General features: G+C 49.1%; 1 protein-coding gene across 1 annotated transcript; it reads left to right on the forward strand.

The window, feature by feature from the left end:
* The first annotated feature begins 493 nt into the window (after positions 1-493).
* LOC123851774 (lipopolysaccharide-binding protein-like) lies at positions 494-20780 on the forward strand. The gene is made up of 15 exons (XM_045885757.3): positions 494-667; positions 1354-1468; positions 2723-2851; positions 3181-3336; positions 6987-7050; positions 8495-8558; positions 9505-9596; positions 10304-10480; positions 12309-12368; positions 12500-12670; positions 14923-14990; positions 16468-16513; positions 17432-17495; positions 18559-18635; positions 19478-20780. Exons 1-15 carry the CDS (start codon positions 544-546, stop codon positions 19508-19510), a joined length of 1440 nt encoding a protein of 479 aa, XP_045741713.2. The 5' UTR covers positions 494-543; the 3' UTR covers positions 19511-20780.
* Positions 20781-21373: the final 593 nt, after the last annotated feature.

The following is a 21373-nucleotide window of genomic DNA, read 5'->3' on the forward strand; positions in this document are numbered from 1 at the left end:
TGCAGAGCCTTCCAGAGCCGAGAGTTGCAGAATCCATTTGTCAGGCCATGTGGGCTGACTTGCACATGATCTTGATGGTCTTGCACGGTGTAAGCGGGGACCGGCGGGTTCCAGGGGAGCCAGAGGGCGAGCTCAGCCGGACCTGGGCTGGTGGCAGGTCCAGCTGGAGAGGTGCGTCAGAGCCAGGTTGTGGCTGTAGACAGTGGGGAGTGAATGGAGGTGTTCCGCTAGAAAAAGGTGTTGCAGGGAGGCTCCCAGGACAGCAGAGCTTGGAAGAGGAAGAGCTTGGACGTGGCAGCCCCACTTCCGCTACCCTCAGGCCAGAAATAAAACCTCCAACAATTTCACAAGCAACCTTCTCCCCATCTCAAGTTGCTGAAAATTGGGCTTCCTCAAAGCCTAGAACCTCCCCGCCCTCTCTCCCAACGGGCTCAGTTCCTCATCTGGCCACTGGCTTTATAAGCTCCCCGGCCCTGCTGCCACCTTCAGCAAGGGAGGCTCCTACAGAAAGCAACCTCTGCCCAGGACGTTGCTGAGGACAGGATGATGGCCAGACCATACTGTGTGGTAGTCGCCCTATTGCTGCTGGCAGAGGTCTCTGGGTTCAAAGAAGGGGCATCCAATCCTGGGTTCGTGGCCAGAATCACCAGAAAAGGCCTGGAATATGGTAAGGGGGGGGCGGGTGTCAGCCATTCCTCTGGTGTCCACCGTTGCCCACCAGAGTGGTGTGGTAACCAGGACAAGGGACCACAGGCTGGGATTCTGCCCCTGCCTGGCTCAGAAGCCTTGGATATGTCCCCCTCTGGGCTGCAGTTTCCTCGTCTTGAGTATCAGAGGTGAAGGACGGGACCAGACCAGCGTTTTCCCCAGGGGGTCCATGGACCACCCTGGAATTGCCGGGACATAAGTTAAAATACAGATTCCAAATATCCGTCTCCTGTCAACTGAAGCTAGGCTTGGGAATCTGCATTGTGAACATATGGCCCTGGCAACAGTGAAAAACCCAAAGGTTTGACCACGCTGCAGGGAATGCGTCCTCAAGAGCCTCACCGTATTGTATCATTGCTTCCATGATCTTGTCGAGTAGATAAACAACGCCTGCCATTTACCTGGCACTTTGAGTGCATGATCTAATTTAATTCTCACGCTCCGGTTGGTATCATCACTATGACCATTGTACAGTTGGGGGAAGTGAGGCCCAAGGAGTTTAAGAGTCTTGCTTGGGAGCACGCCAAGAGGAAATGGCAAGCCCTACATTCAATCCCAGTCCATGTGATTTCAAAGCCCGGCCCCTCGGCTGTTGGGCTTGGCTGCCTCCCACGGCATGAGCTGCCTCCCACTATTTCCCCTCAGCCCGCCGATTCGGAGTAGCCATCCTGAAGAAGGAGCTGTCCACAATCAAGTTGCCTGATTTCTCAGGAAGCTTCAAAGTCGGCTGGATTAAAAGTGTGAGCTATGACTTTTACAGGTACGATCTCTATTCTCCACCGTAGGGGCAGTGGAGGAGGCAGAATGGGGGCCTGGGTTCCTGGGGGAGGGGGATAAACATGGAATCATCACTTGGATTAAAGGCAAAAGGATCATGACCAGCTCTTGTGGGGCTTCTGGAAGGTGCTATATGTTTCTTGAATCATCAGGATGGGAGGGAGAGCCTTAGAAACCATTCACAGGCCCTGAGGTCAGTCCTGCAGAAACTAGCCATAGATTTTTGCTCTGCCAGAGACCCCTGGCTACTCTCCTGATTGCCCAGATGAGGGACCTGCTTGAGATACACTATCCATCCCTCCAAAGCCTTTTAAGGGTCTGTAATGAAGGACTTTTAAGTTTTTCTGGAACCTGTACATACTTTATTTGCATACTGCTTCTTGAGGATAGCATCCACACATAACCCTAGTGAGGAATAAAGCAGCTGGCCTCCTGGTCCTGGTGAACCAGTCCCAGCTCCTCATCTCCCTCCCCATAAGGCTTAACTGACCTTAATCTCCCTGTAGCTTTTACACAGTCAATCTTAGAGTCTTCACACCTTACTCTTTCTTTAGCCATTCCTTGATTGCATGGATTTTTCTTCCCCAGGCCCCTAAGGGTCCATAATAGGTTTTGGGGGATCATTTATTCATCCCTGATAGAAAAGACTCCCTCTTGGAATCCTCCCAAGTCTCTCAGGATAATTTCCTGAAGGCAGTGAGCAAAAAAGAGCTACTTTAAATTTGCACACACACACACAATACCCAGGCCATGCCACTTAGAGGTCAAGGGCCCTTCCCACAGCCCTAGAGCATCCCTTGCTTCTGGTTTTCACATTAGGCCATGGTGGTTTGTTAACACGTCCAGGTCTACCACCAGCTGTGAGCTCTTCAAGGGCAGGATCTCAATGGATGTTTGTTGAGTGAACTAATGAGGGTTGATGCAACAAGAGCCACGAACTCAAATGGCCACAAGGAGGGGCTGATGTAGATGAGTGTACCAGGCAGGGTGACTATACCCATCACGGACCAGCCAAAAAAGCGGAATCCACACAAGGAATTTCAATGGGGGGAATCTAATACAGGGAATCTTCCTGAAAGGTGTTAGAACAACCAAAAAGCCAAATAGCAAACACTGAAGCAGCCCAGAAATTAGCAACAACAGAAAGTCACTAACAACTCTAGAGCCAGAGAGTTCGCTCGGAAGACTAACACGTGCCTGGCTTTTCTGGGTTTGATATTCTGCCTTCCTTCCCCAGACTGAAGATCCATTGCTTTGAGCTCAGGAACTCGGATTTGAGGCTGCGCCCAAGGCAGGGGGTCAGAGCCTCCCTGTCCAATAACTACGTGTTTGTCAGTGGGAACTGGAAGGTGAAAAAGGCTTTCATGTGAGTAGTACTTGGGTTAGGATGTCTCTCGATCAATCTACAAAGGAACCAAATCTGACCATCTCCACGCCTCCATTTATTTATCTGTAAAATAGGATTAATAACAACCCACCTCATTGATGCATGTGGATTAAGTAAAATAACAGATGTGAGGTATTTAGCAGTTTGCTTTTCCGGCACACAGAAGATGCTTAATAAATGTTGGCTGCAAAGTAGAGGTTAAGTTAGGATACACAGCTAGTTAGTAGGGAACTGGGGACTGGTCTTTTGGCTTCTCTTTCAGGAGGTGACTGATTATACACCATTTGCTTCCCGTAACTCCCAACCAGCACCCTAGCTGGTACTTTCGATGTGAATGTGGATGGCATCTCTATCTCAGTCTCTCTGAACTTGGGCAAGGACCAGTCTGGACGGCCCACTGCCTCCGTGTCCCACTGCCACAACTCCATTGGCCACATCAGCGTTGACATTTCCGGACAGCTAAGGTAAGCGACTCCATGCACTTGCTGGAGATCGTCAGAGACGCCTCGGCATCCGGCTCACCCAGGGATGCTCCTGATGGGGCATAAGAGCAAGATTTAAGGTGCATCAAGATCAGAGGTCAGCCAACTAAAGGCCTACAGGCCAAACCAGTCTGTGTCCTGTTTTCATAAATAAAGTCATTGGAGCATGGCCACGCTCATCTTCTCACATGCCGTCTGCGACTGCTTTAGTCTACAACAGCAGAGTGGGGTAGCTACAACAGAGACCATGTGGTCTGCAGAGCCCAAAATATTGACTGTCTGGCCCTTTAAGAAGAAGTCCGCTGGGGCACCTGTGTGGCTCTGTCGGTTGAGCATCCGGCTCTTGTTTTTTGTTTTCAGCTCAGGTCATGATCTGAGGGTTGTGAGATTGAGTCCCGCATCGAGCCCCATGTCAGGCTCAGCGCTCAGCACAGAGTCTGCTGGAGATTCGCTCTCTCCCTCTCCCTTTGCCCTTCCTGGGGTGGTAATAGCTCCCTACTCTCAGTGGGGGGGCGGGGGGCAAACAGAACAAATAGCCAATTGCCTCTTTGCTGGACATGTATTTGCTGGGTGACCGTGTTGTGGGGAGAAATGTCAGCAGAAAGGTGGGGTCCTCTAATCCTGTCCGTTTCAGGGGAATTTGTATTCTGGCGAACCCAGAGACTTAGCTGCGCATTTACTCAACTGACAAATGTTTTCTGCACAACGCGAGAGCCTTTGAACTCAAGGCTGCCATTTGGAAAAGGAAACTTTTAGTGGAGACTGGATAGCTTGACACCACTGTGCTGTTTTAACTGGGTGAGCGTAATGCCCCGTTTCTCAGAAATTCTGTGTGGGTAACACCCATACACACACACACACAGACAGTGGAAATGGACACAGCGGGGGCCAGAAAAACATTTTCACTAGTTTGTTAGGGTGGTGATAGCCGCATAGTTGGGAGCTATTGCTATGGACACAGAAGCATGAACACCCAGGGTCCGGACCAAAATAGGGAATTGCTAGCCTTAGCCATTCAGTTAACACATATTTATTGATGCCTATTATTTGTCAGATCCTGAGCTAAATGCTAGGAATATAAGGTGATGCAAAAGAGACAGGGTCCCTACCTTGGTGCAATGTATATTCTATTGGGGGAAGGAGACATAAAGTATGGGAAGATATATTTAATTATCTTCGACATAGTTGTGATAACATGCTTATAAGGAGAGAGTCCAGATGTTACGAATGTAGAGGGTTTACCTAACATTTGGAGCAGAGACAGTTTCTTCAAGGAAAGGATATCTGAAATGAGCCTTGAATTTTAGCACAAGAGGAGGAGGGGAGAGCTTCTCTGGTGGAGGAAGAAGCATGTGCAAAGATCCTGAGGCATGAAAAGCCTGGGCTTCCCAGGAAGCAAGCAGAGGTCAGTGTACCTGACGGGGTGGTGGTTAATTAGAAAAAGTGAAGAGAATAGTCAGGAGCCAAACTCTAGTCTTTATCCTGAAGTGAGGCAGGGGGAAGCCACTGGAGGATTTTAAGAAAGGCAGGGATATAATCAGATTGGCTCCAGTAAAAGATCACTTCCTTTAGAGGAGATTAGAGCAGGGCAGAGTGAGTGGAGGGAGACCCAAGAGGGGAAAGGCAGTTGTTCAGGTGAGACGTGATGATGCTCCAGGGGCAGGTGATGGCAGCAGAGGTGGGAGGAAGTGCCTGAGGCACATTTAGGAGATTGGACTGAATTTGGGCAACAAGAGGAGGAATGGGGCCAGGGTGACTTCATGTAGCCTGTGATCCATGGAAAGTTTCCTACTGCTTCAATCTGTTCTACTTCAGCTCAATGTTGGAAGGGTACCCAGAGATGTTGGAGGGGACAGACTTTTCTAGAAGCAACACCCCCACCAACAGCTGTCAGGGACTCCAGCCATGGTCTCTAAAGTCGGGGTCATTCAGATCCACCCAGGGTCCAACATTCAGCCAGTCTATGAGTCTTGGGCTGATTCAGGGCACAGAACCCTGGAAAGTTCAAGATGTTTTCTGCAGAACGCCAGAAAATACTTGTGTCCAATTTTACTGCATGTATTTATAATATACATACATTTATAATGCACATCCCTCAATCAGCAAGTATGGAATGGTAAAGAAAAATTTGTGGGAGAAGAAAATTTTACCAGACGTAATTCCACTAACTTAGTTCACTTATTTCCCACAACCTCTTACCGTCACCCCAGTTGAGAACAGTGTGCAATGTCTGTTCTGGGCCACGATTCTCACCGAGTGCTATCTGTGGTGGGGAAGAGCTTCTGAGGGCAGCTTTACCTGAAGTGGGTTAGACTCACATCATGCGCTCCATGAGCTTATTCACCAGCGTCCCCTCAACACCTAACTCAGTGCTCAGCTGGTTGGAGGAGCTCAGTAAATGTTTGTTGAATGAATGAGTGAGTGACTACTTGCTCAACTGCCAGGTAGGTTGTTCTGTGGATTTTGTAGGTTATAAAGAATAGGCCTGACTCCGCTTCTTTCTCTTTAATGAGGTATAAATGACATATAGCACCACAGTAGTTTCAGGTATACGACACAATGATGGGACACTTGTAGATACTGTGAAATGATCAACCACAATAAGTCTCATTAACATCTGTCACCAGGGGCACCTGGGTGGCTCAGTCGTTAAGCGTTTGCCTTTGGCTCAGGTCATGATCGCAGGGTCCTGAGATCGAACCCCGCATCAGGCTCGCAGCTAGGCGGGAAGCCTGCTTCTCCCTCTCTCACTCCCCCTGTTTGTGTTCCCTCTCTCACTGTGTCTCTCTCTGTCAAAAAAATAAAATCTTTTAAAAAAATAAAAATAACATCCGTCACCATGCATAGTTACAAAATTTGTTTATTGTGATGAGAACATTTTAAGATCTACTCTTAGCAACTTCCAAATATGCAATACAGTATTATTAACTGTAGTCACCAGGTTGTATATCCCATCCCCAGGACTTATTTATGTATAACTAGAAGTTTGTACCTTTTGACCTCCTTCACCCACTCCGGTCCCTGCCCCTGCAACCACCAATGTGTTCTCTGTATCTATGAGCTTGGTTGTTGTTGGTTTTTTTTAGACTCCACATATAAGTGAGATCATGTGATATTTGTCTTCCTCTGTCTGACTTATTTCATTTAGCATAATGGCCTCAAGGCCCATCCATGTTGTTGCAAATGGTAAGATATCCTTTTTTATGGCTGTCTAATATTCCTCTGTGTGTGTGTGTGTGTGTGTGTGTACCACATTTTCTTTATCCTTTCATCCATTGATGAACACTTAGGTTGTTTCCATATCTTGGCTATAATAAATAATGTTGCAGTGAACATGGAGTTGCAGAGATCTTTTCAAATTAGTGTTTTCATTTTCTTCTAATAGCTACCCAGAAGTAGAATTGCTGGATCATATGGTAGTTTTATTTTTAATTTATTGAGGATCCTCCACACTGTTTTCCATACTGGCTGCACCAATTGACATTCCCACTAACAGCATACAAGAGTTCCCCATCTGGTTGGGTCCCTTCATGGGATAACATGGGGGAAGGTCAGATCCGTAGGTAGCCCTCCCTTTGGGAGTCCTAGTTAATCATAAAGTGGATCCTGATCCTCTTTCCTCTTTCTTCCAGCTGGATCCTGAACCTCTTCCGTGAAAGAATTGAAAACAATTTCAAAAATATCTTGGAACAAAAGGTAAACAAAAGGATAAGTAGATTTGTGATTAATACAAGGATCATTGGCATGTACATATTTGATATTTGGAAACAGCCTTGTCTCTTCAGTACACTGTCAATTGAATTTGCTTAGTAAAACTTGCTTCATTCATGGTGCAAAGGCCCACTTCAAGGCTTTCCCAAGTTTGTATGACCACATATGCTAAACTGGCATTTGGAACAGGCAGAGTGTTTGATATTTAGTTGTAGATAATGTTACAGAGTTGCAGAGAAGTGACTTTGGATCCCTCCCTCACACCATACACAAAATCAAGTCCAGGTGGTCTAAGGATTTAAATGCCAAAACAAACCCAAAACTTCTTAGGAGAAAATCTAGGATATCTTTCTCACTTTGAGGAGAGGAAAATATTTCTTAAATAAGACTGACCCCCCCCCCCAAATGCACCATACTGAGAACAATAGTGGGGCTGGCCTCTTACCTCTGGAAAAAGGCTTAGAGGCAAAGAGTGCCTCTTCCATTTACCTGGTGTGTGTCTTTGGGCACACTGATGGGCACACTGATGGAGCCTGATGCGGGGCTCGATCCCAGGACCCTGGGATCATGACCTGAGCCGAAGGCAGACGCTTAACGACTGAGCCACCCAGGCGCCCCAAGTTCCTGTATTTTTTATTAAAAGAATGTGATTTTTAAAAGGCCACTGGATGTTAAATAGTTGGTAAGTGAATAGGTGAGAAAGGTAAAGTCATAGAGATGGTATAGGAATAGCTGAAGTTAGGAAATCACAAGACAGGGGACTTCTGGGATCTCCCAAGCCAGAACTCTTGATGTACAGAAAAGCAGGTTGGTGGCCGGCTGAGGAATGGGATTCTCCTGAGAACTGTTCTTCTGGCTTTGTTTTGGGGCCCTCTGGTGGCCCTAGTCAGTACTGCCTGCAGACCAGGCACCACGCTCCTTAGGATCCCTTATTCCCAGATAGCCAGGAGCCTGAACAGGAAAAGGAGAAGGGGCTGAGGAATGAGGTGATGGGGCCTCTGGTTCAAGACCTGCCTCCTACACCTGGAAACTCTCCTGCTTTGCCCCTAGGCTCTCTAATAAATGTGTTTATGTGCTATACTTCTTGCCCCTTAGCTGCCAAGATATTGAACTGAGGACCACGACAATAGCAGACCCCAGAGCAGTGCCAACTTGGCCACCATTCACCTTTAATGTGGGTTCCAGAAAAGTCTAGGCACTTAAGCTGGGCCCACGTATGTGGCCCAGCCCAAATGGGACAGTGACCAAGCGCTGTGTGTTGACGGAGGGAGTGGCCTCTTCTCCCTTTCGATGTGCTCTTCCACCCCTCACACACCCGCCTACAGGGTGAGGAGCAAGGCCAGGTTTCCTGGAGGGCGGTGGGGGAGGGGCAGGGCCCAGGAGAGAGGGAGAGGGGAACTCACCTGACTTTGTCCCCCACTTTCGGCAGATCTGCGAAATGGTCAGGAAGTCAACCACCTCTCACCTGGAGCCCTATCTCCGGACTCTGCCAGGTTTGGAGGCCCCCTCCTTTCTCTGGGTGCCATCAGATGCCATGACACCTGCTACCCCCAGACCCATCACCACCATCCTCTCAAGAGCCCCAGGAGAACTTCCCCCATAGAGTACCTCTCCATCCTACGGAGCTGGATTTGGGGTGACCACCTCTCTTGGGGGTCTGTTCTGGAGGTACGGGAGTAAAGCGACTGAGCATCGTGACTCAGAAACATGCTGGGAGCTCGAGGTGGACAGAGGATGACAAGCACATGGGAGAAGCACATGTTGGCTCTTTCCTGGCTGCTTTAACAAAACAGGGATGCTCTGAAATCCCTGCGTAAGGCCGGGGATCCTCCCAGCCCTGTCCCTCTGGCTGCCACAGGGACCTTTTACAATCACACATCAGGTCAGGTCTCCCCCTGTTCTTGGAACCCATCGAAGACTCCTCTGACTCTCAGGACACTGAGCCCCGCTTCGAGGGACAAGGCCTTGCATGGTCTGGCAATGTGGCCAGCCACACAGTCCCTATAGGCCTCCAATATTGCTAATTCCTCTAATACACCCTCTATGCTTCTACTATGGTCCTAAGCTACAAGATCTTTACACATGTCATTCTCTCTGCCAAGAATGTCCTTCCCCCACATCCACCACCCTTCACCCAGTCAACACCCACTCCTCCTTCAGATCATCCTTCAGATCACAGCCCAAACAACACTTCCTCTGACTCCCTGTCCGAATCAGGTTGCATTCCCCACCCCCTGTTATATGGTTGACATCATCCTATGGATTTATGCTACCTAATAGAGTTGCTATTTTACATTAATTTGCTCAAGTATTTGATTGTCTTTCCCTTTCCTCCCCATCCCCCACACCCTGGACTGTCAAAGGACAGGGATTCTGACTATCTCACTCAGCTGTTTTATCAGCCCTCTATTCATAACACTTCTCTTCCCTGTTCCACAGTTATCTCAATGATTGATCAGGTTGCCGGCATTGACTACAGTTTAGTCGGTGCTCCCCAAGTGACTTCTCAAGTCCTAGACACACCCTTCAAGGTAAGTTTCTGTGGAGAAAGGACCTAAAAGACTGGCAGAAAATCAGTACTACCTCCCAGAGTTGGCTCCTACCCTCCTTCTCTAATCCATCTGCCCCTAAGTTCCCATCCCAGGCCAGTGTCCACAGCAGCAACAGGAAACTAATATGCCCCCTCTTTATTCCAGTCTCTTCCACAGTTCCCTGGGGACTGAGCAGGTCCGGGAATGCCATCTTCCTCCAATTTTATTTACTTAGCGAACACTTATATGCTTCTTACTATGTGCCAGATGCTGAGTATCTGTACAAACGTTCACTTATATAAATTTTACGCCACCTCTATGAAATAGAAGCCATTAGCATCATCCTCATTCTGCAGATGAAGAGGTTGAGGCACGAGGGAGCTAGGGACCTGCTCAAAGTCCCAGAGCTAGGAAGTGACAGTTAATCTCTAGAGTCCATGCTTTCCACCACCAGGCCACACCCTGAGCCCTGGAGAGCACAACACGTACCTCCCCAGCTGATGCTGTAATGGGGGTTTTCAGGCAGCTGTCAGGGTCTAAATGTTGTGGGACCAGAAGTGGGCCCCAGGCCCACATTCTAGAGAGGAACCACCACCCGGACCACCATGCAGGGCACAGGAGGCTTCCCCAGGCTTCCCCTGGACGCCTCTTCTTGGTACCCTATCTGGTAGGAACCTTGGGTGGGCGATGTGTCCTTCTGTCTCCAGGGTGAATTCTTTGGCCAAAACTGGCACTCCCCAGCCCCCTTCGATGCTCCACCAATCAGGCTGCCCAAGAAACACGACCACATGGTCTACTTTGCTGTCTCTGAATATGTCTTCAACACAGCCAGCCAGGTTTACCACCAGGCTGGGCGCATGAACTTCACCATCCAAAACCACCACGTGAGTAGGGGAGGGAGAAGGCTGCGGGGGGGGGTTGGTGGAATCCCAGGAGAGAGCGTCAGGCCGGACTGTAGACCAAGCTTGGGGGTTTTTCAGGAGTCAGAGAAAGAACGTATAATCTGAAGCCTGACAAATATGGGTTCAAATCCAGGCTGTGCGTGTGGATCCCAACAGTGCCTAGTCCCCAGGGATCGTGTGAGAGATTGTCTGATGAGAGCTTGGTGTCTGATGCATGATGCATATTAGCTATTATTGGCAATACATTAAAAAACTACAACAGGTTCTGCGGTATCATATCAGGTCCTCCAAGCAGCAGATGCCACGGCGGCACTAGACTTGGAAGAGATGGAGTAGGGGAGCACCCACGAAGGATAAAGGGGAGAGGAAGGAGGAGTGGGACGGGAGTCCTGAAACCGTGGAGGAGAGGGAAGGCAAGCACACTGGGTAGAAGAGCCGCCCCGCAGGTCTGAGAAGGCTCCGCTCAGCTGAGGGAGGGCACAGAGCACAGCCTGCTGCTCAGAGGAGCTCCGGAGCAGGCAGAAATTGGACGAGCCCGGCCCAGGCTAAAATCCCGTGCGTGATCTTTCCAGCCTGACCACAGGCAATTGCGAAGCCCTGACCTGGCGGGTCCTCCCGGACTAGACTTGCTGCCAGGCCAGTGCTCAGCTGTGTCTGGAGGGATCTGTGGTCAAGGACTCAAGCCTCCGCCCCATCCCCTCCTCAGGCTGGGGCTGGCGGTGCTCTTAGGCTTATCTGCATGCCAAGCCTAGACACCTCGCTCAGAGGCCTCCTTATGGATGGGGCTTGCTGGGGCCTGGAGGACAGCTTTCTCCAGTCTGACTCGGTACTCAATCCTATTCTACTAGCCCTCCTCCCCCTCCTCCCCCTGAGTCCATAAAACAGCAGGAGCCTTTTCTTTGGGGCTCCTCTGGCAATATGGTGACCACCCCTCCTCCCCTCTGCTGATGCATCTGACGTCACGGGTCCCAGGCCACAGGGGAAACGGAGTAGCGGGGGCCGGTACCCTTTCCTGTTTAGCCTCTTGCTTACACTATCACAATAAGTGAATGAAGGCTTGTGACTTGCAGTTTGGCTCATAGTCTTGATCCTGCCCGTGATCTGACAAAATTCTCCAGTGCTACACCCCGGCTGTGCTCGGTCAGACCCCTTCCTTACACATACACAAAAATTGACTCCAAGAGCGAGGCCCCAGCATGAATGGCTGTCAGCCAACTGCCCTTCTCGCAGGGGACCCCCTGAAGGGAGGTCTGAGCCACGCACCCCCACAGCCAAGCACTATAGGAGCAGCCCAGGTAAAGAGGGGATCTTGAGGGAGGAGAGATCAAGGAAGGTGGGCTGTGTGCAGGTGCAGGCAGGGCTCGCCAAGCTGGGAGGTCAGCAAGTCAGAGGGGCGGGTAGAGAGCAGCACCAGGAAAGAGGGTGAGAAAAGGTTTGGGGGGCAGCCATATCTGGAAGTAGATTCAAAACAGGTTGTGGTGGTTATGAGCTCTCACCGGCTCTTGAGGGGAGTATCCTAAGAAATAATAAATAGCAAAAACTGACAGTAACTAAGTATTTACTGAGATTCCAGGCACTGCGCTTAGCGCTTTACCCATGCACTGTCTCATTCAATCCTTGCCCATGCTGCATGGTGAGTGCTGTGATTATCATCCCCATTTTACAGATGCAGAACCTAACAAAGTTTGCCAACAAGGAGTCAGCTAAAAAATGGCTAGAGTAGGATTTGAACCCAAGCTGTCTGACCTCAAAGTCCACATCTCTAGCTACCATGTCCTGCATCTCAAGTAGCCTCTTGCTTCTACTGCAGATTCCGGGGGACTCTCCAATCCACCTGCACACCAGTTCATTCCGGGCCATTATTCCTCAGGTAAGACCTCTCTGAACACTCATCACAGAGAACTTGACCTAGACCAAATGTGGAGATCGTAGTTGCACATCAGTGAGCTGTGCAGAGACTTTTCTCCTGCCCTCCCCCGAGCCTCTGCCCTCTTTCTCCAGCTGGCCAGGTTGTACCCCAATATGGAGCTAGAGCTTGAGACGTCACCTGCATCAGCTCCATTCCTGACGTTCACCCCTGGGAGTGTGACCTTCACGCCGGTGATAGACATCCAGGTCTTTGCTCTCCTGCCCACCTCCTCTGACCGCAAGCCACTCTTTCAGCTCAGGGTGGTAAGTCTGATCTCTGGGTTACATCTGCCATTGGGTAAGCCCCTCTCTCCACTGAAGGAGAGGGAGACTGATGATGCTGGAGACTACTTCTGCCTGCCCGCAGAGTGAGGGAAACTTGCATTCCTGGCAAGAACAGCCAGGCTTCCCAAGAGCATACTTAATCAAATCATACACTGTCAGAGTTGCAAGAAACCTTAAAAGTCATTCACTCCAGCTAAGTTGGACGATTTTAGCTTATTCACTGTTACATTTGCTATAAAAATGTGTTTAAGCTAAAGCATAACTTCTGAAATTGTTATAAATAAAATCATTAAATTACCTTTTTAAAGAAGGTATAACATGTAAAGAACTCTTATGACAGCAATACACTCCAAACTGACTTACACATTCAACACAATCCCTCTCGAGATTCCAGCTGGTTTTTTTGACAAACCGATCCTAAAATTTATATGTAAATTCAAGGGACCCAGAATAGCCAAAACAATCTTGAAAAAAAAAATGAATTGTAGAACTCATAGTTCCCTGTTTCAAATCTTACTATAAGGCTATAATAATCAAGATAGTGTGGTACTGGTGCAAGGATAGGCATACAGATCAATGGACTAGAATTGAGAACCCAGGAATAAATCGCCATATTTATAGTCAACTGATTTTCAACAAGGGGACCAAGACAATTCAGTGGGGAAGAACAAGCTTTTAAGAAATGGTGCTGGGGCAACTGGATATCCACATGCAAAAGAATGAAACCAGACCCCTTCCTCACACATAAGACAAAAATTGACTCCAAGTGGACCCGAGACCCAGATGTGAGAGCTAAAACCACAAAACTCTCAGAAAAAAACACAGTACTAAATCTTCATGACCTTGGGTTAGGCAAAGCCTTCTTAGATACAACTCAAAAGCATGAACAAAAAAATTAAAAATGGATAAATTGGACGTCACCAAAGTTAAAAACTTCATGCTTCAAAGGACATAATTTAAGAAAGTGAAAAGACAACCCACAGAAGGAGAGAAAATATTTGCAAATCATATATATGAGGAGGGATGTGCATCCAGAATATATAAAGAACTCTTACAACTCAGTCATAGAAAAGACAATCTAATTTCAAAATGGGCAAAACACTTCCTCCTATGGGAAGATTGAGTAGATGTCCATTTCCCTCCCTACTCCTGCTGAGTGCAACCCAAAACCTTAAACATTATGTATAAAATAAACAAGAAAACTCTGAAAGGCAGAGAGAAAAAGGTAGATCAGCCAGGGGCCTCTGAATCTAAGGAATAACATGATGATGAGCTCCCTGGGGTTTCTTTTTGCCTTGCATATTCCAATTTGGGGCAACCCAGAAACACCAACAGGCATGAACAAAAAAGAGCCCCAATAACATCCTCTTCTCTCTAGCCAAAGGACCAAAAAAGGGGCAACCTCGTAAGATAGAAAACTTGTAGACAATCAATAACTGTGCTACTAAAGTGAAACACCAGAGAAAAAGCTATGGCCCTAACCCCACCCAGGCCAGTAAAGCCTGACTGGGGATCCGAGACTTACACTGGCATGAGGCTGTAACAACATGCCCCAACGTCCCGGCTGGGAGTGTCAGTGGAACAGAGAAAAGAACAAATGAATTAAGATACAGAACAAAAGAAATTATCCAATCTGAATGCATAGCCTGAAAAAATGAACAGAGCCTCAGGGACTCGATGGGACCACAGCAAAAGATCTCATCTTCCTGTCCTCAGAGTCTCAGGAGGGGAGAAACTGGGAGTGGCTGGAGAAAAAGTACTCAAAGACATAATGTCTGGAAATTCCCCAAACTCAATCATCTGGTTCAACCCCACCCCTCAACAGGCCAGGCTTCATCCTCACACCCAGTTGTCAATTGGTGGTGTCTTTAAAGTTCCCTAAGGCTCAGGGACTCTCTGTACTTCTCTTCGTAGCATGCTTCAAAGCTCAGTCATGTTTACTGGTGGACAGCCTCCCTATTCGAATGCTCTGTGTCTTCAGCTTGAGCTTATTTGCCCTTCTTGATGCTTCCATTATAACCTCTAAAACCTTAGCTCACCTTTCCTAAAGTTAGCTGTGGAGCGACCAACATCCCACATCCTCAGCCCACAATCCTTGGGTAGCTGCTTTTCACCCACATGTCCCACATCTGGCCGTGGTTTCTATTTCTGAAGATCTGTCTCCTGGACTGGGAGCCAACAAGATTTCTACGTCCCCTGAGAGTCTGGGTTATCCCCTTTTGCTTTTCTAGACAACGAACATCTCCGCCACCATCAATGTGAACTCCGACAGGATTGTTGGTTCAGTGACCACAGGAAGGTAAGAGGCCACGGGCAAGGGGAGGAAATGGGGTAGGTTGGGGATAACCCAGCAGCGACCAGAGCAGCTAGCCTGTTCTCTGATAAGGTTGGCATTGACAGAGATCTCCACTGGGGCTGGCTTATCCTCTAATCTGGGTGCCCCTTTGGAAAGGCATATTGACAATGCCTCAGTGGAGGAGATGAACTTCTGCAAAGGGATTACTGAGGAGCCATAATTTGGTTGGAAGACGTGGGGCTTTGAGAGGACATATAAGATTGAGAAAAACCTGTCAGTACTGCATATCAGAAAGGGAGGAGATTTTAGATGGAGGATTAAAGGTGCCCCACGAGCCACTCCTTGCTGCCCGGACACCCAGTCAGCAGGCACATACTCACTCAACCAGGGAGCCAGTGGGCAGGAGGGATTATACCGCCAGCAGGGGCTGTCTTTCTCTGGGGCCCTCATCTGTGCCCCATGTCTCACTCACTCTGGGTGCTGCCCCCAGCTGAGGAACAGGTGCAGTGGGTGCAGAGGAATTAGAGGAGCTAATTCCTGGCCTCAGGGTTAGATACCTGTTGGCTGAGAGAGTGCACTGACTCCATTAAAATGAACATCTCCTTAAAAGATCTTTAAAAAGAGAAGCTAATGGTGAGCTTGTGGGCATTTTCTGGAGGTCCCAGAATTTGAGTTTATGCCTCAGCCTGGCTTGGGGGGTCTGCAGTATCTGAGAGGACAGTAGAGAGCTTGGACTGTGGAGAGACAGCAAAATGAGGAGGACGTAGGAGGACCTCACAAGGTGGTCTTATCAAGGAATTAGCAAAACTACTCTGCCCCATGAGCAGAGAGCAAAAGATCGGTCCAGGGCAGTTAGAATTCCTGAACAAGGGAGCCAGGCCAGCAGCCAAGAGGATCAGTGGGGGGGATTCAGGTTTGGCTTCCATAGTGACAACACCAGAGGTCCCCTGAGTCACTCCGCCTTCCTTCCCTCTAGCGGGTACCAGCTGTTTGCCAGCATCACTCAGGGGCTCTCCCTCCCATTGTTATTGTCTATTCCCACATTATGCAAATAATGCGTGCTCAAGGCACAGAAATTGCAAAAGTATTTTTTAAAAATCCCTCATAACCCTGCCACATAGAGACTGTCACCACTAATAGTTTCACGTTTCCTTCCAGCCTTTTTTTTATACACTTTTACGTCACTGGACGTACAGAGCACAACTTTTTGCATCCCACTTTTTCCGGTTAATATTTATACCATCCTAATGTATTTCAGTTATTGAAGATGCTCAGCAACCATAAGTTGCAACAATGTCACTTCTTCTTAAATCACTGTGCATGCTGAAAGCCTTAGATGCACAAGCACCCCATTGCAGAGGAACCCTTGGGCGCCCAGCCCCCAGAAATGGCCTTGCCCATAAGCTCTCTACCCCCCACTGGGGTAACTGTGAGGATGCAGCAGGCTTGGGGTGACCCATGCTTCTCTTTCTCCACGCAGTAAGCTGAAATTGGAACTGAAACACTCCAACATCCGTTTCATCAACGTGAGTGCTTTTCTCCCAGCACCTCTTGGGTATCTTCTCCAAACAGGGCTTCAGGGGGCTCCAGGAGAAGCTCCAAGGCCCCCCGAGAAGACTGTGCTGGAGTCTTGCAGAAGTGGACGCCATGTCTGAAAGTTGATCATCTAAGAAGGGCACTGCCTGAGGGCTAACGGGGAGACAGGACATGGACATGAAGAGCATGAGCTTTGAAGGAAGATAGATCTGGGATCTGATACCAGCCATGCCACTTGTTACTGTGTGACCTTGGGAAAATAACTTTTCTGAGCCTCAGTTTCCTTGACTGTAAAATGGGAATACATGATATCTACTTCAACCACTTCCAGTGGGAACTGTAACATGAAACGGGGCAATGGATTTAGGAAGACACTTTGACAAAATTCTTCACACGTAGTAAGCTCTCAGTTTAGGTACTATTGTAATAATAGTGGCCCGGGTGCACAATACCTCACCCAAAGCCCTCAGGGCTGGTGGGCTTCAGAATTAAGAATTTATGAAAGGTAATTTGGAACATGCACCATATGTGATGTAACTCTCCAGCAGGATCTGGGGCAGCACTCTATAATCAGACACATTAATACTTCTGCAACAGAATTTAAAACTATCCACACAAAGTGGAATAAAGAAACACTAAATATGCCCATGGCGATTCAGGTCATATTTTGCCATAAAAGGAGCTTGTACCTACTGATGGAAAATGAAGTCCAGAGATTGGAGTTGAGGAGATTGTGGATAAGGAGCTGTCTACCTGTGGTGGTGACAGTCGCAGTCAACCTGTTTTGTAAGTGGGTTGGCATGTCGGTGTTTCTGGAGGCGGGGGGCCAGCGAGACGTTGTTCCCTCAGACTCCTGTTTTCATGCATGTCTCGTTTGCTCCCTTTACTCTGCCCGCCCCCCACTCCAGGTGGAGCTGATGGAAGCCATCCTCAATTACTACGCGCTCCACACATTATACCCCTCTCTCAACGGTAAGAATAGCTGCTACTGGGGCGCCTGGGCGGCTCCGTCGGTTCAGTGTCTGACTCTCTGTTTTGGCTCAGGTCATGGTCTCGGGGTCCTGGGATCTAGCCCCGCGTCCAGCTCCGCGCTTAGTGCAGGGTCTGCTTGGGATTCTCTCTCTCTCCCTCTCCCTCTGCCCCTCCCCCTGCTTGCGTGCGCTCTCTAAAATAAATAAAATAAAATCTTAAAAAAAAAAAAAGAATAGCTGCTACTGACCACCCCGTGCAAACGTTCAATTCTACCCTTTCTATAGGATTCATGGATCAGTCAGTCAGTCAAGCTGAGCCCCTCTTCTGCCCTGGCTAGGGTCCTGGCAATCCTGCCCTCATAGAGCTTACGCTCTGTTGGGAAGGGAGACATGTAACAGGCAGTGACAACCAGTGTGATAAATGCTGTGACAGGAAGCACAGGGGGCTGCAGGAGCTAGGAGGGGGCACTGAACATGACTCCGAGGTCGGTCCAGACTTCCAGGAGGCGAGGGTCAAGTTGAGTCCAAGCACAGGGAGTTAGGCCAAGGGAGGGGCATTCCAAGCTGCACCTGGAGAACACCTGGAGTTAGTACCCCTGGGTTCTGGTACAGGTTAGGTCACTGATTTGCCAGGTGACCTTGATGGAAATAGTGCTTGGCACGGTGGCTGCCCAAGAACCCGGCTGGCCTCCTCCCATGCCAGGACCTTCTCCGCCCGGCCTCATCATCTGCCTTTTACCACATGAGATAAGAGCAGGGCAGTTGTCCTGGAAAAGACAAAGGGGGGGAGATAGTGGTCCTCGGGATGAGTGTCTGGTCAGAAGCACTGCATGCCCCATCCCAGGCCCCTTTGGCTGGGGGAGACTGGCTGTCCACATCTGTCCCCTCCTGAAGAAGCTGCATTTACCAGGCATTCTCAACTCCATGCCCCCCCCCCAACAGAAAACCAGCCCTGAATCCAATAGCGGATCACATTTCGAAGTAGCCTGCCCTCTCACTGGCCATGAGCATGTGTCCCCAGCCTTCCCCGTCCAGCCCGTGTCTCTCTGCTCTTTATCTTCCAGCAAAGCTTGAGGAGGGCTTCCCTCTCCCTCTGCCCAGGGACACCCACCTCAACAGTTTGGAGCTCCGAGTCCACGAGGTCAGTGAGACATGGGGTCTGGGTGGGGAGCTCTAAGACCTTCTGGGAGGGCTGCTTCGGAGCTGGTAGCATTAGGGGGAGCCCCTGACTCCCACTCACATCCTGGACCTAATGTTCATCGGAAAAAATATTTTTGTTTTGAATCTTGACTTCCACGTAAGCTCGGTTTCCAGTAATTCAGTTCAATCACGTCAACTGAATATCAACAGTGTGCAGGGCCCGTTAGCCATGTGTGGCAGGAAGGGGTCAGATTAGATGCACCACTTCTGGGTTAATGAGCCAGAAGCTCCTGGGTGGTGTGAGAGGGTCCAAGGGGCCACCAGTCAGCCTTACCACCTGCGGCAGCAAGGCCTGGTCCTGGAGCAAAACTGACCAGGCCTTTTAGGGCAAGCAACACATCAGGAGCAGGGACAGGGACAATGACAGTTCACTCTATAACTCCAGAGGTACCAACGTCTTCACTGTCCATAGCATATTCTAGGGTAATCCTGGACTACATCCTCATAAATTAATGATGTGAGGGGAGTAAATTCAGGCAGCACCCAGACGTGCATTGTTCTCCTGGGAGAAACAACTTTTGGAGGAGGACAGTGACATTCATGCGTGTCTTCCAGACATCAGACTATTGGGAAATGCAAATAAATTCCCGGGGTCAGGCAGCTAAGAGGGACAGTGTTTTCTAAAGGCCTCCCAGGCCTGAAGGCAGGGTTTTTGCACTGACCTGCTTTTCGGGTCAAGTGAGAACTTGCCTCTCCCACTGAAGCTTTCTCTTTCAGGAAACTCCTGTCCTCTGCAGCTCAGAAAATGATCTTTCTTGTCTGTCCTTTTTGCCTCCTCTCCAGAACTTCTTGCTCTTGGGGGCCAACCTTGATTAGGCTGAACACTGAGGAAGGAGCAGCGTGGCTAGAGGAGGGGATGACACCACAGCTGGGCCTGCCCCTGCCCCTGGGGGGGTCCGGAGGTTGCGGTCACTCTGCCTCCACTCCCATGAGGACCTCCTCCACGTGGACACTCATCACCGGGGATCCTGGGATACCCGAACACACGCCTGACCGTGGGACGCCTTCCCCACCTTTCTCCTCCTCCTTCCTGTGCCCTTTCCTGTCCCCTTCACAGCTGTCCTTAGCCTTACTCTGGGCAGCCTCTAGAATAAACTTCAGTGAGCCGTGTCCAGTCACCACAGAGCTCAAAGCACCCTGCTCAGCATTAAACATGAGCTTAGTCGTACGTGTCCTTTGTTGTGGTTACAGGAGCAGAAGTGAGACAACGTGCGCTTAAAGCCTTGTGTTGCCATGTCCTTGGTGCATAATATTTATCGAGATGGGAGCAGAGACCACCCAGCCGCTATATGAGTTCCACATTTATTCAACAAACCTCGATCTCAATTTGCTAGTTGATTGTTCGGCACTGGCTTCTGTCTCTGGGCTTGGTGCTGCAGGAGGAGGGGGTCAAAGAGAAGAAAACACATGGTCTCTGCCTTCACCGAGCTTACGGCCAAAAACGGGGGCCGGAAGACTTTTTCTATAAAGGGCCAGAGAGCAGATCTTTTAGGTTTTTACCACACATCTAGTCTCCGTCGGGAATACCCCTCATGGCCGCTGTAGCAGAGAACAGCCAGCCAGTGAGCAAGTGGGCATGGCTGTGTCCCAATAAAACTTGGTTTGCAAAAACAGGCAGCAGGCCAGATCCAAGCCACGGGCCACGCTGTGCCCACCGGTGGTCTAGAAGAACAAATAGGGGGCGCCTGGGTGGCTCAGTCGTTAAGCGTCTGCCTTCGGCTCAGGTCATGATCCCAGGGTCCTGGGATCGAGTCCCACATCGGGCTCCCTGCTCTGCAGGAAGCCTGCTTCTCCCTCTCCCACTCCCCCCCTTGTGTTCCTGCTCTCGCTATGTCTCTCTCTGTCAGAAAAATAAATAAAATCTTTAAAAATAAATAAATAAATAAATAAATAGAAGAACAAATAGGATTTATGCCGTGAATACAAGCCTGGTTTTCAATTAGGAGATGTGCTAACCTATCCTACCTGGTCACAAGAGTAATAAAGAGCACAAGCTGGAGGCAAGTCTGGCCTGCTTTCAAATCATGGCTCCCTCTCCTTGGCTCTCTGCGATTTATGAAATCTTTCTGAACCCCCGGAATCTTCAGTTTTAATATAGCACAAGCAGTGGCCAAGGACCATGCCACCCGGAGCCCCCTGCTCAACCTTAAACGTGTCGAATGACTTCGTTGTACTTGTCATTTGACGTCATGACATGGGGAAGACGGGAGGTTGAAATAAATTATTTGGAAAGTGCTCAGGGCGAGTCTTGGCCCATGCTGCGCCAGGTCAATAAACTAGCGCTGTCATCCTCATCCACTCCTCATTATTAAAGACCCCTTCATATACTAGGAGTAGGATGACAGATTATCAAATTTAAAAAAATCTGTCTTGCACCATCAACCAAAATCATACCTATGATGAGATCACAGAGGTGTTGCGTTTTTTATCTTGGAAGGCCCAGGAAATGAGCCAGGAATGTCTGATGACCTTGGCCAGACTTGGCCAGGAAAACCCAAGGTGTCTAAAAGTGAAGACGCGAGACGGTCAGCCGGGACGGTGGAAGAGAATGAACCGAAGTGAAACATTATCCTGGAATGCTCAGTTAATTATCAGAGTTATGATTTTCCCTGTAGATTATTCTATCTCCTCTGTTGCCCTAATCATCAGCTGTTGGAGAGCAACTAGCAATTGTCCATC

The sequence above is a fragment of the Mirounga angustirostris genome, unplaced genomic scaffold (assembly GCF_029215605.1).
Source record: "Mirounga angustirostris isolate CCGP_5_RB_7025 unplaced genomic scaffold, mMirAng1.0.hap1 SCAF_10, whole genome shotgun sequence".
Classification (NCBI taxonomy): Eukaryota; Metazoa; Chordata; class Mammalia; order Carnivora; family Phocidae; genus Mirounga; species Mirounga angustirostris.

What these genes read in the sequence shown, in the direction of transcription:
- LOC123851774 (XM_045885757.3), top strand. Translation starts at nt 544, where the DNA reads ATGATGGCCAGACCATACTGTGTGGTAGTCGCCCTATTGCTGCTGGCA. An exon ending in GACATTTCCGGACAGCTAAG is followed by an intron (nt 3,337 to 6,986) that starts GTAAGCGACTCC and finishes TCTTTCTTCCAG; the next exon opens with CTGGATCCTGAACCTCTTCC. An exon ending in CCAACATCCGTTTCATCAAC is followed by an intron (nt 16,514 to 17,431) that starts GTGAGTGCTTTT and finishes CCCCCACTCCAG; the next exon opens with GTGGAGCTGATGGAAGCCAT.